General features: G+C 30.9%; 1 protein-coding gene across 7 annotated transcripts in view; it reads right to left on the reverse strand.

Annotated features, from left to right (window-relative positions):
* Positions 1-19,062, reverse strand: part of LOC145686394 (uncharacterized) — a 105,671-nt gene that overhangs the window by 20,839 nt on the left and 65,770 nt on the right. For 4 of the 7 annotated variants that reach the window (XM_081759699.1, XM_081759686.1, XM_081759677.1 and 1 more), the window contains exons 3-7: positions 17,239-17,448; positions 14,003-14,464; positions 12,916-12,985; positions 10,091-10,253; positions 3,248-3,439 (exon numbers count right to left, since the gene is read on the reverse strand). In XM_081759699.1, coding sequence (XP_081615825.1) covers positions 3,248-3,439; positions 10,091-10,253; positions 12,916-12,985; positions 14,003-14,464; positions 17,239-17,448 — 1,097 coding nt within the window. Of the gene's footprint in view, positions 1-3,247; positions 3,440-3,536; positions 3,636-10,090; positions 10,254-12,915; positions 12,986-14,002; positions 14,465-17,238; positions 17,449-19,062 lie in introns of all 7 variants that reach the window. The other 3 variants (XR_014131611.1, XR_014131610.1, XR_014131609.1) reach the window with 1 other exon arrangement.

The following is a 19,062-nucleotide window of genomic DNA, read 5'->3' on the forward strand; positions in this document are numbered from 1 at the left end:
GACGTTAGTATCTATTATTCTGTGTGGAAAAGTTCTTACAAAATTTTTATCGATTTCTCAACGTATTTTGAGGTTATGGGGTTCGATTCTTTCTTGTGAAATAATATTGTGAAAGGCTACATGTATATTACATCTCTGTCAAGGATCTGTCTTCTTGGTTGAAAGTAATTACAATGTTTATATCGAAGAAATATTAATTGAGAGGTGCAAGACCATATCGTCTGTTACAAAATTATATCAATAGTGTAGAACACTAAAGCACATGGAGAAACACCTGTATACATATTATATTGGTCTCAAACTACGTATATCATAAACATTTGTTGAAAAAATATGTACAATACATCCTGAATACGTTTTTAATAATATAATTACATCGAAATTCAGAGTTTGGTTAATATTGTACTGTCTGCGGGGACGACAGTTCCGAACCTGGTTTGACAGATAACTTTTTTAATTTTTAGATACATGTAAGAAACATATTCTTCTGTTCACTAACCTAATTACGCTTGTTGTATTATTTAGTAGTCTGACTATTATCACTGGGAGAAGTTTCATTGCTTAAAAGCATTAATGTCTTCTTAAATCACAATGTAACACCTCCAAATTATTAAACTTTCTGCTGATAAAATATATCGAAATTGAATTTTTTTCTCTTCAATAAATCGCTTATTAGTATTTTATATTTGAATCATTCAAATAACTTCTAGATAGTAAATGAAAGATGGAGAGCAAGAGTGGTCATCACTACCAAACACAGGTTCTTACAATAGTTTTAACACGCAAAATTTTAATCCTTCTGTCCACAAATTATTGAGAACTAGTTGTTTCGTCCAAGCCTTCGGCCTACTGTTCACTATAGCCTAAAATCAGGCTTAATCAAAATATCTAATTGTTTATATTTAACCATCCTAAATTCCATTACATATTTATGCAGTTAGTTAAAGACTTCTTATAGGACAGGTAGTAACATCTATTACCGTTGCTTTATTATTAGAATTAGCATAATCACACAGCCTAAAACGTTTTCTGTGTATTATTAGAATTAAACTCATATCACATAAGCTGTTTTTACCCAGAATAATCGATACTAACATCTGCCAAAATATTTACTATTTGTTCTAAACCACCATATTATTTAACGACTATTATTTTCAAATACTACATTGTACCACTAGAAAAGTACTACGGTAAATTGTGTCTGCTTGTAATACTATAAAAAAGGAAGTAGTACTTACAATAATATTAGCTACTCTATGTTAGAAAAGAAACCTATCTATGAATTATCTTCATTCCACTTTAAACGATAGTATAAAAAGTATACTAAAGAACTAAATAACAAAATTGTAATACTGACAAAATATGTTTGAAGCAAATATGTAATTAGAAATTAGTTAAACAATCTACATATAGAGATAGAGAATAAAAAATATCTAAGATTTAATTTCTAATATACCATTATGAAAACAAATATACTAGTCATATACTGCTCTTAAGGAAGTAAACACAGAAAACCTGGATATAATTGAAAGAATATCCACATTAGGAATTCTTAACAAATATTTGTTCGGATTTTAATGCACTTTTCAGTACTAAGGATGATATACTTATGAGACTTTAACTTCGAAATACATTGGTGAGAAACTGTCTAAACGGAATTTACTATATATTATATAATATTTCACTGGATCTTACCTTAATATCATCAATAATACGTAGAACACCAGCTATAATGCATTATCTTTATTCATATTTTATAATTGTGAAATATGTCTTCTGAACTTGGAACAGGTTTTGTAATAAATTCGGAGGTCCTAAATATAAGTGCGAAGTTTATAAAAATATCACCGTTAATCCCCAGGCTCTTTGTGTATTTGAAAAGCTTTAAAATCTTTAAATACTGTTGGGAATTCAAAAGCAAATTATTTAAAAACTATAGTATATTATTTTGATTTGAAAAAGCGAACTGCAATGCTATAATTGTGATATAACAGAATTATATAAATGTTTTTAAAAATGATCAAATTTTAAGTTAATAAAGACGCGTTTAAATTATCTTTGCATTTGAGACCTTTTTTTTTTCTCTTTCAAAGTGATACTCGTATATCACATGATACAGTTTCTATTGAAAATATTCAATGAATATTCAAAATGAATTATTGTTAGGTGTCGGTCATGATGATCATACATCACGATAACATGGCATTACTTTTTCAGTAGCTATTGACACTAATTTGAGGCGACTTCTGCCAATTGTTTATTTAACTTAAAAATTACTACTTTTTCCTTACTGAAATTACCTGGTATTAAAGTATATATATCACCAAAACGAATAAAAGATACATTATAAAATATGAACAAAAAATTGTGATAAATACTACATCAAGCGAGTGCATAGGATTTTTGTTTTGCAAATTGAAGGTCTCGAGGTTTTTCTGTCTTCCCGTCTTACTAGGCTAATTCTGAGATTGTATATTTATTTAATATATAGATCCTAATCAACTTCCTTCATATTTCCCTTTCCCGTATAATCAGGTTTCCAGTGTGAAATGTACTTCCGACTGTATTTGAAACTTTGTTAATAAATCAATAAATATTGTTTCACATTTCACATAACCCCATTTTTGTTTAATAATATTGACCAAAATTCAGACGGGTGTAACAGTTACACATCTCGGAAGGTACGGCTTCATACCAAGTACCTATTAGTATCAGTTTTGATTTGTATTCCACCAACAGTTTTAGAATAAAGGATGTATTGCGTTATTTGTTGCTTCATCATGTATTTCTGAATTGTATGTTGTCAAGATGACAAACAGTATAATAAACATCTTTCTTTAAGATATATCAATAAATGAATGCAATAAAAACATGAATGCAATAAACGGAAACAGGAAAATGAAGTTATTTTAATATTGTATTTTTATGCGCCCAATACTGCGAATATTTGTATGATTCACTTTTTAAAGAAAGTTACTAACATTCAAAGCTATATAGCAAAACAGTTACTAAAAAAAAAAAAAAAAAATCCTTTTAGATATTAAGTTGTGCAAAATTCATTGTGTGTCTTCCTTAAGAACAATTTAATATATCTAAATATGGAATATTAACTACAATTACAGCTACTAATGTAGTTTACTTATCATAGCAACATAAAAGTGCTTTTTTAATAGTAAATAAGAAGTGAATCACCGTTACGTATTACTGAAAATGTCAGTACTCTTTTTTTCTGTTTTAACAAAAATACCTTTCTAATAAACGTCGCTTTAGTTCTGGTGGATAAGTGACATATATATAGTGCTCATTCTGAGACATGTCATTAATATTCTGCACTGGGTAGTAATCTTCAGAATAGCAGACAGTGGAATTCACATTGTGAACAGGTGATGAGGCTGCTGTCACACTGGCGCTGGTGCTGCCAATACTGACGTCATCAGAGCTGTGAAACAACGGGAATAGAAAAACAAAAGTCACATACGAACTTTTACTTTTAAAATTCTTTATTCATAATGCTAATAGGAAAGTAGTTGACTTACCATAATAAAAAATCCAGACTTCGAATATGTCTTGAATATTTCTTTAATATGATAACTTACGCTCAATCCATTGTTACAAAGTCATCATTGAGCACAGACCTACAATTAAATTAAATAGATAGTAATCTAGTACTTAACCCATGTCACGCCAAGTGTTCTTTTTAATAAAATTTTCGAAACCATATTCGGAACTATATTTGATCTTATACTTCCAAAGCTCATGCCGTTCAGAGCAGAGATTTTGCCAGATCATTAAAGTGGAATTATTTGTCTTAGAAAAAAATCCATCATCAGTTTTTTTTTCTTTTTCCAAAGCTTCAAAGAAAAAGTTTTTAATATAAGTGATATGAATAAAAAGTGTCTGGTAAAATCCCTGGGATTGTTTGTTATATTTTTCGTTGTAGTTTACATTAAATGTTATTGTCAACAGAACATAGCAAAATTCTGATTCATTGGAAATGTATATACAGTAGGATTATATAGTATTGTCGGACATTGGACATGTTATACTGACGTTCCCTTTTCCATATTTAAATAAAATTGGAGTTGCCATCTTTAATATTTTGCCTCTATTTCATTTTGTCCTTGGCTTTCTCTATTCTTTACCCTTCTTCCCTCGAGTTTTCCTGCAATTTGTCGTCTCACCTTATTTTAAGATTGATCTTTCCTTCTCCTTGGTACTTTCAGCTCTCCGATCCTCTTTCCCACATACCCCATAAGCTTCCTGCCTTCAGCCTGTTCAAGAACTTTATATAAGGTGGCAGCCCAATCGTGACCCAATGTCGGTCCGATATATTAAGCGGCAAATTGCTTATGAGATACCTATCATTTCCTTGTTCTATATGTTTAACTGATTTTCTCCTTCATTCCTACAACTTTTCACTCAAAGATACCACGTTAATAGTGCATCTTATATGATAGTCGTTCCTTGTCCTGTCCTCCGTTATACCATACAAATCCATCGTAACATTATTGTTTCCGTTTTTTCCATCTTATTTTCCTAGGATTTGTAATTGCTCAGGTTTTACCATCACACATAATTGCAGGTCTTATCAACTGGACTCTATATCATTTCCTTCAATCTACAACTCACTGTCTTGACACACAGTACCCCATTCACCTTTTTGCAGTTCAGCCAATTACATTTCACTATGTGTTGTCTCTAAAAAATGAAATGAAATCTTTGAGTTTTACGTCCCACGCTTATGCCGGTTAGGCTAAAGGAGACGGTGATGATGAGTAATGAATGAAATGGTGGAATGAAGAAAGTAGGAGGAAACGGGAGAACCCCGAGAAAACCCACGCACACGGTGTCTGTCCACCACAAAGTTCACTTGGCGGGGGCTGGGATCGAACCCGGGACCCCAAGCACCAGAGGTGAACGCTCTACCACTGAGCCACCGCGGCCCCTTGTGTTGTCTCTAGTCCATTATCCTGTTCGAAGTATGATTCAAGACACATAAATTTAGAGACAGAAGTAAATGTAAAATGAAGGGGCATTTGGAAACAATGTTTTAGAACCTAAGTTATGTCTTTTAGAAGCTGACTCCAGACCAGTTACAATGACAAGCCAACACGAGCGCAGGTAAGCAAAGAAGAAGACATAGGGAATTCCAATTGGTAGAATGTTTGAAATGTTCATTAACCAAGGATGAAAGTTCAAATTTTAACGATGGTGATAATAATAATAATAATAATAAATCTAGTTCTAATACACCGAACAGTTAGCGGTTAGCCGAGAATATTATGTCGTTCACCGTATTAAAAAATAAAATCGAGGGGAAAAAGTTGAATTAACACACTAAGACTTAACCCATGCAAGTTATTCAGGGAACATTAAGACTTAACCTACACAAATCATACAGGAAATTTATTTCAAAATGGGAAATGTTCATTGCAATTGTGGTATTTATAGTTTTCGATCAAGAAAAGGAGAGTCCCGGAAGGGTAATTAGTACATTGGGTATGCTGATATCCATCGTTCATCAATCAGTTGAAGACATTAGTAGAAATGATTGAGAAGAAAGTATAAAAAAAAGAGTAAAAAAATCGGGATGATGAAGAATTACGAAAATACGAAGATTGATACCAGACTTAATATTATTAAAATGGGGGGAGAGCTAGAAGCGAGAGTAGTCGTTGAAAGATTGGCTATGTTGAAGATTATATTTGGAAATGGCTTAGTATATTGTGGTGGTATAAATATTAGTAATGCAACTAATATTGGCACAGATCTAGATTGTGATTACCAGGCTTAACCTGCTGTAGCAATTTCTATTTTGAACGCATTGCACGCTCAACGCAAAATATTATGAAATTATTATTTCTTTACAATTCTAAAATCAGACTGGAAACATTAACAACTGTTTACAGGGGATGATCATAGATGGATCATCCTCTGTAAACAGTTTTCAATGTTGCCAGTCTGATTATAAAGTTGTAAAGAAATAATAATTTCATCATACTTTATGTCCCCTGTGGGGGACGCCGGAACCGACATGGTTAAGGTGCACGGTAGTCTTTGAGTACCTTCAACAGTAAAAATCCGTGGATGTAAACCAAGCTAAATCTCTCCTACCACCTAACACAAGTCTGGCCCAACTGGGAACACCAACCGAAAGCATAATTCCCAAGTAAGTTTTGGCCATATTTAAATACCACTCTTTGCGGGGAAGGGGGTAACTAAGTTCTTTTTCATTCTGTATTTTGGATAAAACAGGAAAGTCAATATGAGTCATTTTCACATTTATTTTATTCTTATTTAAACACGTTTATTTTCACTTTATTCTTCACATTTATTTTCTTATTTTAAGCTTTGAATTCTGTAAAGGGAAATATGAAGTCTTTAAAGAGATTATTTTTCAAACCAGACTTGTGCTATGTTCAGTTGAACTTGATGTTAATATTACATGATAAATACCAATTACCGTAGATTGATGTAAACACTTCAAAAAATGATAAAGTAAATAGAGTTTTTAAAACAAAAAAACATTTCTCTTAAAGATATTGAAGTCAATGTTACATGAATAAAAGCATTACATACGAAAAATAAAACGCAAATGAACGTAATTTGTGCAACATAAAAGCATATGTAGCAAAACATATACTTTAGAAATATTTAATGATCGTTTTATGTAATCTAGTAAAAATGAATATGTCATGCAAAGCCAAAAATTGTAAGTTGCTGTAGGTGATTAAAAACATTTTAAATTACTAAGCGAAATTTTGGAATAAATAAACAGGAAGCAATAAATAATAGTATAGCATGATAAATTTTGAACTTCTGCTTCAAGCATTCTAAGAGAAAGCGAGAAAGCATTGGTAGTAAGAGCTATTTTGAAGCCTGAAGTACTATTCTCCTTTGTTAGATCATATTCGGTGGAATAAAAATGAAATAATGTACAGTGTTTGATCTTATTCAATAAAATTATTGTGTTCATCAAGTTGAAATAAACATATTTCAATGTATACTTTTTGTTTTAAACTTTTAAGTTAGAAAATGTAAAACATTTCGTTTTTAATTTTGACTATCTTTTTGCATTGCAATTTAATAATTTAGTAGAAAATGTTTTGTCAGTGCTTTGTAGTGAATAAGCACAAAATGAATAGATGAAAAAAAAAAAAAAAGAAAGAAAGAAAATAAGCAGATTTGTTTAAAAACAAGCTTAAACGATAGGAAACGTAAATCATACCTTTTATTTATACATCCGTAATATATCCTTTTGAATACTAATCTTAAAGCTGCTGCGATAAAGACGCATGATAATACAGAAATGTGCATATTACAGCTAAGATCAAAACTGAGAAATGCCATCCTTTTTAAAGAACATAATTACACTGCGATTAATGTTCAATACAGAATAGAACCCTATACCAATGGCATGAAATGGGTTAAGATTTTATAATAATATGTATACACTGTATAAGAATCATATTTATACCTAATGTAACACAGACTTTTACAACTGGCAAAGAAATGCAATAATGTTTCAGTACTCTATTTTGATTTTCCTTACAAAGGATTTTTTTTTATGATAATAATTCAATTTTTTTCCTTCATGACATCCTCTCTGAGAATTAATTAAAATTGTGTTTCTAAAACTTTTTGGTTGTCGTTTTCATAACCAAGCTTAGTTATGATTTATGATTTTCTTTCAACCTTTTGCAAATATTTCTCATTTTAAAACTAAGATAATGAACACCCAACTTAACTTATATTTAATTTTCCACTACCTTAGTAGTAGTTTTGAAGTAATAGAACGGATTCATTGGATATTTGTGTTCCAAGTATTTAGTTTTCAATATAAGCAAACTATTTATAGTTTTAATTCACAAATTTTTAATTTAGAATACATATCAAGTTTTACTTAATAATCAACTGTTCAATGTAAATATTCTATAACAATTAAAAATACTTCAAGTATAATTATTATATTCCATCAGCATTATGATTTTACTACTAATATAAAGCTTAAATGTTATACATTATTCTAAATTTTCATTCAGATGCTACACTAAGATTACATGCAGATAAAATATATATCTAAAAAAAATTAACCGAAATCTAAAACATATAAAAAAAACTATATATGACCAAAACTAATGTATATTAAGGTCCATACAGAAACAATTTCTCGTAATGTGATTTTGTCAGGGCTTTTTTTATCATTGTGTACAAAAATATTTACATCTTATATTGTAGTACAAGTACATTTTCATATAATTTCGCCTCGTGTACTTCAATTTATTTTCTGTATTAATATCTGGATATTGCTCCTTTGTATTGTAACTACATATAGGTTAAGATAAAAATTGACCAAAGCAAATACTTATTATTTCTAAACTGGGTAAAATTTTCAGCAAAAAGGAATTACAACTTTGAAAATTCATATTGATTTACTTACTTAGCTTACAGAGATTATTTTGGTGTCGTTTTGTAGCAAAATACATCATTTTTTTCTTTTTTTCTTATACTTAAAAAGGTTCAATGTGACTTCCATTGGTGATGCGACATACATACCATCTGAAGTCTCACTTGCTCTATGTCTTCAAACGTACAGGAACGACCTGAAGATTTGTTGTGTCTTATCGAACATTCAGTTTCAACAAAACACTTATGCCACTGACAAATAGTAGACCTACTGGGAGGATCTTTACCATACTTTGTACGAAATTTACGTCGCACAGCTGTCTCAAACTTGGATTCTTCAAAGCAAAACACACAGCTAGCGCGCTAGGGACCAGCAAAGGCAGTTATCTTTACTGCAACTGCTGCTAGCGCTTGTGTGGTGGCTTGTTTCTGAACTAGTGCACTACGTGAGTCAAAACTTGATGTATTTTGCTACAAAATGACACCAAAACCATATCTGTAAGATAAATGAATAAACCAATATGAGTTTTCAAAGTTGTAAAATTCTTTTTGATACACCCTGTATTATTGCCTTCTGTGATATTGTGTCTGATAAAGGCAGTGATATATTGCCGAAACTTTAACACAAATTAGTTGTAGTAAATGATTACTTTAGTCAGATTTTATTTTTATTTATTGTATTAATATATTCAATAAAAAAGCAAGTCGTTACAAATAATTTCATTCTGACAAACAAAAGTACAAATATATTCCTTAGTTTGAGTCTTTGCGTCACTTTCTAATTGAAACAATGGTAGTAAGATATTTTGTTCTCTCTCTTTTAGTTTTTCACTTTTTCTATTTCTTGAGGGAAGGGGAAGGATACACTATGTTATGGTAATCTTAACAAGAACGCCGGACTATTACCAGGTGTCTTCAACTTTCTAATGCAACGTCTTATTGAAAAAAGACAAATTTCTTATGGAGGTGCAAGGAATAGTTTCACAGTTTATAGTATATACTAGCCAGAATTCGAATCATGTGTATAAAATAACCTTTATTTTAGAAGTAAAATTTTTACTATATGTTATCTAGATTTGAAAGTTGACTAGAAACCACAATTGGAGTAGCAAATCCTCTACTAAAATGGGAATAATTTGATGAAACTTATTTTTGGATATGGTTTTCTACTTCGAAACTTCATTTTATCAATAATCCTCTCACTTCTTAAATAAACATTGTTCCTTGTGAAACGAAATTGTGAATTCGCACCCTAGTCATAAATTACTTTATGTGCAACTATTTTGCTACCCTCTATCGCTGAAGTTAAACTGTTTTAGATTGCAAGGGTTTAGTAAATAATTCGATAAATCTAAATGCGGTCAGAAAGTGTTAAAACATAACATGATCATCAACCATTTAACTTTGGAAATTAATATACTTATGAGGAAAATATCTCCTACCTAATATTTCTTAAAAAGAGATTTATTATGCACCGTATTAATAGGAAATCATTCTATACCTGGCATTTAGTCAAATTCTTTAATTCAAGCATCCCTTAAATATATTTTCCTAATTAGAATCAAATTGATTGGCTTTAAGCTACAAGTATTGTACCATTAATTTTGTTCAACCAAGCGAGACATAGATCGATAGTATAATGCAAATATCACAAAACATAAGACTATATTAAGTAGTTACTTACTCGAAAAGTACCCAGATGATATAATAACATAGGCAGATTCCTAATGATAGAACAATGACTAGAGCGAAAACAAGACCCCAAGGAAAGTGACGAGTTTCTCCTGGCGTATCTTCCCAATATCTATCACATGTTAAGTACCAACAAACGGCGCGATTTAACTCCCCTTTATCACAAAAAGAATAAAGAAATGAAATAAATAAAAACATATATTAAAAAACAGGCGTTATGTATAGTAATGTAACAATAGCAAACAAACAACTAGTTATATTGTATTTACATAAGAATAACTTTACACCTGTCAATAATTATAATTCAAAAGTAATATGTAGAGACGAAACTTTTTCGCTAATGCGATATGTGCAAAACGTTAAAAAAATGAGTATATGGTTCAGGAAACTTCAATCTTTCCGTTTCAGAGCCAGAAATCACGTTTATATTACCGCGAATATTTGCGAAATTCAGCATCACTTGTGATAAATGCGAACGTAAACGAAAAAGTGGGATTCTTGGTAATTATTACTAATAATAACTAAAAAGCGCATTTCCAATATCATTTAACTTAAAAATCGTTGCATTTTACCGAAAACGTGCACGACGCTAAATTAAGTTCTCCATAAAATCCGTAAGTTTGCATGGCGTGATGTCACTTTCTGGGATTTGACATTGTTTAAGGAAGTTGACATTGTATCATTGTTAAACAGTTTAAAAGTTAACCACAGGTCTTTTGCTGTTAGCACGTTACATTCAATATGGTTGCCAGTCTCGAGTGTTGATGCCGAAAGATTCTTTTCCAAGTATAATATGATCGTTACTGACAGGAGAACAAACTTAAAGGAAGCATTTGTAATATCTTGTGTATGTTATCCTTTAACTAAGAATGAGGTTAGAGGAAGTGTTTAAATTTTTGCATTAATTTCTATATTTCAGTGAATACATTAACTAGAATGTGCACCTAATCAAGGTATATTCTCATTTTTGTATCACATACACTTTACTACTAAAAATATACTGTTTACAAATACCATATTTTTTTTTAGAGAAAAGCTTGTGCTACATTTAAAAAATAAATACGACATAAATGCAAAAATCGTCATAATTAATGCCACAAAATATCAAAATTGTTGCGAAAAAATTTCGTCTCTAGTAATAAGTATTTCGTATCTATCATCAATCATCTTTACGAAGATGGACTCAAGAGTAAAAAAGTTGTTAGTATAAAAGCAGTTTGTGTGCTATAATAACTCCAGTTAACTTTTCCGTGAAAGCCCATTCCTCAATAATCTTAATATACAACCATGGGGCGTCAAATTACAAGAAGCAATAATATTTATACCAAATCAACTTCCTGAATTCTTTATCTAGTAAGTAATACAATTAAATAAATAATTTTAGATTGTTTCAGAGTAACTTTTTTTTGCAAGGCTATAATATACGAGGGGCTGTCAAAAACTTCCTGGAATTTTGTTGTAGCTATCTATTACCGCAATATAAGTAACACATTTACTTAATCGCCTTCAAAGTAAGTACCTTCGGAACACACATACTTGCTCCACCGCTCCTCGATTGCTGGAAACCCCGACGAAAGAATTCTTTTGGTATCTTCCGAAGTTGAGCCGTCGCGTTGGTTTTGACCTCCTCTACGTTGGCAAAACGGAAAAGGACAATTTTTAGCTTTGAGAAGAACCAAATATCCGATGGTGCTAAACTGTTTTTTTTTAAGACTATCAAACTATCTGAATTAGATCTTCCCCAATTTGTAATAAACTTGATGTTTGCGCGTTGCTCGATTTGTGAAATTGCGTCACTACACACTCCTCCGTTCAGCTACACTATTCGCCTGTTAAGACGTGTTCACACTTGTCAAATTCATAATTAGGCAATCTAAAGACCGTATTTGCACTAGATTCATTGTAGTTGCATCACAAATGCCAAAACTACAACATTCCGGGAACTTTTTGATTGACCCTCGCAGATTTCTTTTATTAAAATATAAATAATTGCATGTGTTGTTCTTTAGGAACTTTTAAATGAAAAAGTATGTAAAATTCAATTCAGTACTTTCAGAATGTAAGGTGTGTGTTACTCATTGATATTGATTACATAAAAGTATGTGTTACTCATTGATATTGATCACATAAAAGTATGTGTTACTCATTGATATTGATCACATAAAAGTATGTGTTACTCATTGATATTGATCACATAAAAGTATATGTTACTCATTGATATTGATCATATAAAAGTATGTATTACTCATTGATATTGATCACATAAAAGTATGTGTTACTCATTGATATTGATCACATAAAAGTATATGTTACTCATTGATATTGATCACATAAAAGTATGTGTTACTCATTGATATTGATCACATAAAAGTATATGTTACTCATTGATATTGATAACATAAAAGTTAATTAATTTGATTTATAATATGAATGTTCCCAGGATATTGATTTCTATAGTTTGTAGTTAGGAAGATTAAAAATGTTAACTTTGCAATGTTGTATATATCTAACTTGTGTGTAGTGTCGAAAAGAAATGTACATATACAGCATGGAAACAATTTGTTTGTAGGGGAATACGTCGCATGCTGAGGGCTAAACTTTCATAGAAGAAAACAGTGAAAAGAGACGGACAATTTATATTTTAATTATTTATTATTTTACTTTCAGAGTTGAATACTTACAACTTTCAACTTATTTAATTTTCTCACAAAACCGTTTTATGTGTTATCACAAACATTTCTTTTTACTTCGTGTTTTTTAAATAAGATTTCAGTTTTACTATCTTATTGTTTGCAAATACGTTTCAAAGAAACTTACCTTCTATATCTTTGAAATCTTGTATGGACAAATTAACCAATAATCCGGCTATACAATCTCGTATTAGAATCTGAAAGGTAAAAAAAGTAAGAGCATTTTACTAAAAAAAATTTAAAATTAAAAAAAGAGTAAAAAATATATTACATGATATTACATGTCCGAGATAAGACCGATATCAGAAAATACATACATACCAATGTATTAAATACATATATGATCTAGTAACTAATTATTTAATAGTTCTAGTATTTCATAAAATATTCTTGCACTAGTGCCTTTAAAATATCAGAAGGATGACGTTGCCATGTATTAAAAAGTACTCATTATTGACTATACTGCTAAACAGAATTTTATTTAATCTTAGTTTAAAAAGATTTTATGCTCATGTTTTATAGGTATAAATACACCTCTTACACAATATACCAACTCAACATTGATCTATCCTGTTGTGTTTCTTTGAAAGGAACTATAAATTGGATTTGGGCTTAAGTGTATTCCTTACGAAAACTATAGTGGTTTAGTAGTTCATTAACTTTTCTTACATTGTCGAAAAGCAGTTATGTTAGAATATTGTTTTGCAAACTCTAAAATGCACCGTGATTTTCTTATTAATCAAAACTCTGTGTTTAGTTAGTAACCCAGAAAGCAGTAAAGTAGGATAAACTATATTTCAATGTCAAAATTCAATATACTATATGCGTGCCACATCTAAGTGCATATAAATATAGAGTACAAGTTTAAAATTTAATAATCCATGATAAAATGAGTTAGTTTTCTCGTAGCACATTTCCTTATCCTTATAACCAGTTCTTTCCAAGCCTCCCCGCTCCCTCCTTGCTAGTCATTATTGACTAACAAAAATGTCCTATTAACACTAAATATACTCATTTTTATACTAAAAATACTGTATGTACACAAATAGACGATTATGCGCTCTGTTAGTTTAATATATCGATACATAAGCAGTTATTAGGAACATATATAATAAACTGTATATTCTTTCCCCGTCGGATAGAGAATTAAGAAATCAAATAACTATCGGAAGTACAAAATGTTTGTACTTACCAACGTAATACTCAATCCTTACCTCGCATCTAATTTTAAGTTTCTGCAACTCCTCAGGTTTACAATTCGCTTTTAATTTCTGTAATTCACTTAATTTTTCTTGTTTTTTATCTGTGGGTGGCAGTGCAGAATCTACAAGGTTTTCGCACACATTATCAGTGCCATTTTCACTGTCTCCGGGCGTATTTGAATTTGATTGGTCCTTTTCAGTTTGTGAACAATGATTGGCTACTATAGCCTGATCACGTTGCACTAGTTCATGGCGATGGCCACGGCGAGAATTGACGAGCACATCTTGTGGAGGAACAGGCACGAGAGCGCGAGGGCTCGACTGAGACAGAGCCGTTTGATAAGGTGTCGCTTCTCTCCAGATCTCGATGTCTGTGTTTAACTGGTCCATGGAACTGGAAAAACCTTCTTGCGTTACGAGAACCTGGCAGCGCATTATATCGCAATAGTCTGCCAGGCAAACCGCATCTTCTGCCTACAAAATAAAAGAATCACAATTTAGAATTTTCAATACGTAGTGCTACTGGAGAAAAAGTACAACATAAATGTTGAGAATTAGATGGGTAGAAAAGGCGACAAATGAAAGAGTGTTGAAATGATACGACAAGAAAGGAATAAATTGAAGACCATGTTGTAAAGAAGAGATAGAATGATTGGAAACATTATGAAACATAGAGATCACGCTGTTGTCTATGGAAAGAATGACAAAAGGAATAGAACTGAAAGGAAGAATACGATTGAAATATACGAAGCAAATAACACAAGATATAAGAAAGAAAAACTACAAGGAAATGAGAAGTCTAGCTCACGTAAGGGAAGAATGGAAAGCTATGTCAAATCAAGTTTGTTGACCCAAGAAGAAGATACTTAAAATAAAATAATAAATAAATAAAATATTAAGTTATAGTTTGAATGTGTCCCGAGTAGGTAGAACACTGGTTGCTATCAATAATCAGATTGTCTGTAAAATATTCTGCTAGAATTTCTTGAAAGAATCTAACTACGTAAACATGAATTCATAATCATCATGGTATTCTGCTATTGCTGACAAGTCACTTGCTCGTGCAAGTTGGGAAGCTTCAATGTAATACAATCTTCCGCCAGTCTTTTTTAATGTTTCTTTCGTTCTTTCTTGACATGGGAATCGCCTTGTTTAGCGTCATTTATCAATTACAATCCTTTTCTTCTTTCTTGGTCATTTTTCTTCTATTATATCCTTTAGCATGTCTCAGAATATTCCTCACCTTAAACGACATCCTTCGTCCTTAAAAGAGTCCTTTCTAACTTAGGTAATTTTTTTTCTTATTTGGTCATTAGTTTTCTACTCTAGCCAATTAGTTTTTCATCATAATTACCTACCGAAAGCATGGAACAAATTATAATATTTCAAGTTTCACACCAGCTAATGTTCCTTGAACATTTTTTCATCCAATATTTTGAGTGCTACAATTGGACACTTATCCTCAGAGCACACAAAGGCTTAAGTCTTTTTTCACAACCCAACATTCATTTTACAACAGTGAAAATTTAAGAATATCGGTGTTATGGAAATTCTGTTGGTACTTACGGTCACTCGAATTTCCCAATATATTGTAGGTTCCTCTTAGTATTTTACTATATACAACAATGTATACGTATATGTCCTAAGATTATTGCATTAACCTTTTTATAAATGTATATCCCAGATTTTTTTCAGAAAATGAATAGTTCTTAATTCAGAATGTAGTCCTGATCGTTTAACAAACAACTTGTTTAAATGGTAGTATGCATAATGTGCACAATAAGTCTTCGCATCTTCCTGCAAAATTACGCTTTATTCAAGTAATTCTTGCCAAGAAGTATCTTGGGCACCCTTTCAGTTTACATGTTTCTTCACAGGTTCGGAATAATATTTTCTTTCCTTTTTTGCATCGGTACAATATACATGACAGAGAGAGAAGTATTTTTGAGGAGAAAACATTTATCCATCTTATTCTTAAACAACTTCAACTATAGGTAATTGGAATGACTAGTAAAAACCACCGATTTATTTATTTATTTTTAAAAACGGATAATTTTTGCCAACGTTATCAAGGAAAATTGTTTCGTTATCATTTTATGTATACTTTCGAGGGGTTGATTTTATTCCGCCTTGTAGAAACAAGTACGGTAAGCAGGCTTTCTTCTTTAAAATTTTGTCCTTGAAGGTAAATCAAACTGTGATGGAGGTGCACTGGAACACTATTCAGTAAAAAACATGCCCTCACAACAGCGATATGTAATTTATCTAGTTCCGTGCAGACAAACCTCACCTGGAAATAACACTGATACAAAGTGGAAATCCTGTCGTGTTTCCTATTATTTAGCTAAATACTGAGGACAGTATAAAATTGACCTAATGTTTGTATATAAAAAAGGATAGTCAAAAGTATATTATGTAACATTTAGGTTTCTACGGTTTGTACGAGAAAAAAATATTTCATATTACAACGATAGTGTATATCTATTTTGTAATTTCTTCTATTTTTATATCTTGGTTTTGGGCAACGGTGCATAAAAGTACACAATCTGTCGTGTAGAAAAAGAAGAAAAGAATATATATGTTGTTGATTCTAAATAGAAAGAAATAAGATTTAATCTTAGTAGCTGAAGATATATGTTGATTTTATGTGTATAACCGTTAATTTAGTTAGTTGCCTGTTTAAAACGTTGCCATGACAACCGAAAAAGAAATATATAATTAATGGATTTTGGAGAATAAAAGTAATAGTGATATAAGTTGTCGTGTCTGATTTAATGTGATTTGATCGTTTTTATATATTTTAAGAATTATATGAACTATGGGCTGGAATGTAACGTAAAAAATATATATACAATATAAATTAATCGTTACATTTTAAATAGTGATTCCAATATACGTTACAATATGAGTTTTGTAACATTTATTTCACATGTTAAGTTTTTATTTGAACTTTCGGTGTAAAGAATTTAATGTGGTGCGAAGTCTTAAATATTGGTGAACTTCTAATTTTATGTTTAAAGGATTTGTTTTTTCAATAACACATGTCCATTATATTAAATAATTCTTTGTAGTAATAATTCATATGAACACACAAAACAGCAGGTTATGAAATGACGATTTGCTGCACCAATATGTTTAATATACATTCTACACTGTAAGATATTTCTATATAAATGTATATCTTGTACTTTTTGGCACTATCTGCTGCTGTGAAAATGATAGATAATATTCAACTATTCTATGCTTACCATATTAATTTTGTTTTTATGCCTGTTGTCGAAGTGCATTTCCAAAAACCTTTCCTCATAGAAAGACTTCCCACAAAATCCACATGTCCATTGTGAAGGACGGTGTTGTTGTTTGGCTGCTTGTTGCGGCCAATAGATATCTCTGAATGGATGAAAGGGACAATCCAAAGGGAGAGTTACTTGGTATTTTTCCAGCACTGGAATCCATTTCTGGAAAAAAAGAGTAAACTACTATATAGCATTTAAAATGATTTGGATTGTCATTCTTAACTCACTGTTTTCTAAAATTATTACCATTTGATATCTTTAAAGTGAAGATTGGGTCAAAATGGAATAGAAAGAAAGGGTTCATAAATTGGCAAGATGTTCTTAAATAGCTTGTACTATTACTCTGCGTTTAGATTTTTCACGGGATCAGAAGAAAAATGGTGTAAATCAGGGGAAGGTGTAAATTTTAGGAAATGTGAAGGAGCCCGAAAATGTTGTATCGTCGTATGTTAGGAATTTCTGCATCCAAATGTGTTAAATGAGACAGTACACAATATTGGCTAAGTATTGTAATCTGTGTTTTGCACTGTCATAAAGTTGGCCTCTTCTTCATACAATAATTTAGCATAAACTATAGACATATCATTCGTAGAGACATTCAGCCACTGACCAGAGGATAGGTCTGCAAAGAACAACGGAAGTGGAAAGCGATTCTCGCATGCTAAATGCAGTGCAATCCGATAGGTAATGTACAGACCATAAGCGTCACCATGCATTACCTTAGTGAGAGGCAGGAAGCTATGGTTCATTTCGTTGTCATGATCAAAGTATTATCTCTGTGATGTGATCTTGTTTATACTCAAGAGATACGCGGCATTAGTAGCGGGAAAGTAGAATTTCATAAACGTAAAAATAAGGATTTTAATACATTGACAACATAGGAAAACTCAAAAAGATCTTAAAATAATGTTTAAAAGGCTAAAGGGGAAAAATGGGAGAACATAAAAGCGAGTTAATTCTGTAGTTGTTGTAGGTCAAATAGAAAAAGTCTTAAACCCCGAAGTAACGTGTAGTTTTACTGTTCTTTTCGTGTTTCATAAATTAAGGACACAAGGGCATTGAATATTGATGGCGCCTGATGCCTATGACGTTAGATGAAGAGCTTACAACGCTTCCGCAGGTTAATGTAAGTGTATTATTATTTATTATATGATGTAATTTGTCTGGATTTTGCAAAAAGCGTTTGACAAACTACCTCATCATATATTATTAAGTAAATTAATGAAATTCAAACTACCATATTGTATAATTAATTGGTTTGTTTCGTATTTATCTAACAGGAAATTTTTGGTAAGATATAAAGGAAATACTTCTTCAATTTGTAATATTACTTCTGGAGTACCTCAAGAGTCAAATTTGGAGCCCTTATTTTTTTTGTTTTTTTTTTATTAATGATGTGTCTGAGAATATTACTTGCAATTATTTGTTGTATGCGGATGATATCAAAATATTTCATCCTATTTTAACAACGAACTATCATACAATTTTACAAAACGATATTAATACTATTGTACAGTCAGCGACAAAAGTTCTTTTTATTTTATTAAATTAGTTTCATAAATATTTTCAGAATGGAAGGACAATTTATGTTTACAGTAAATTAGAAAGAATGTAATTTTTTGTGCGTTCCAAACTTGAAACTCAAGGAATATTTTACTCCAGGAAAACAAATCCCCATATATATATATATATATATATATATATATATATATATATATAATCTATTCAGAATAATTGCTTAAAATGGAAATGCAAGCAAAATGATAATATGAACTT

This window comes from Thermobia domestica, chromosome 1 (genome assembly GCF_964235325.1).
Source record: "Thermobia domestica chromosome 1, izTheDome1.hap1.1, whole genome shotgun sequence".
Taxonomy (NCBI): Eukaryota; Metazoa; Arthropoda; class Insecta; order Zygentoma; family Lepismatidae; genus Thermobia; species Thermobia domestica.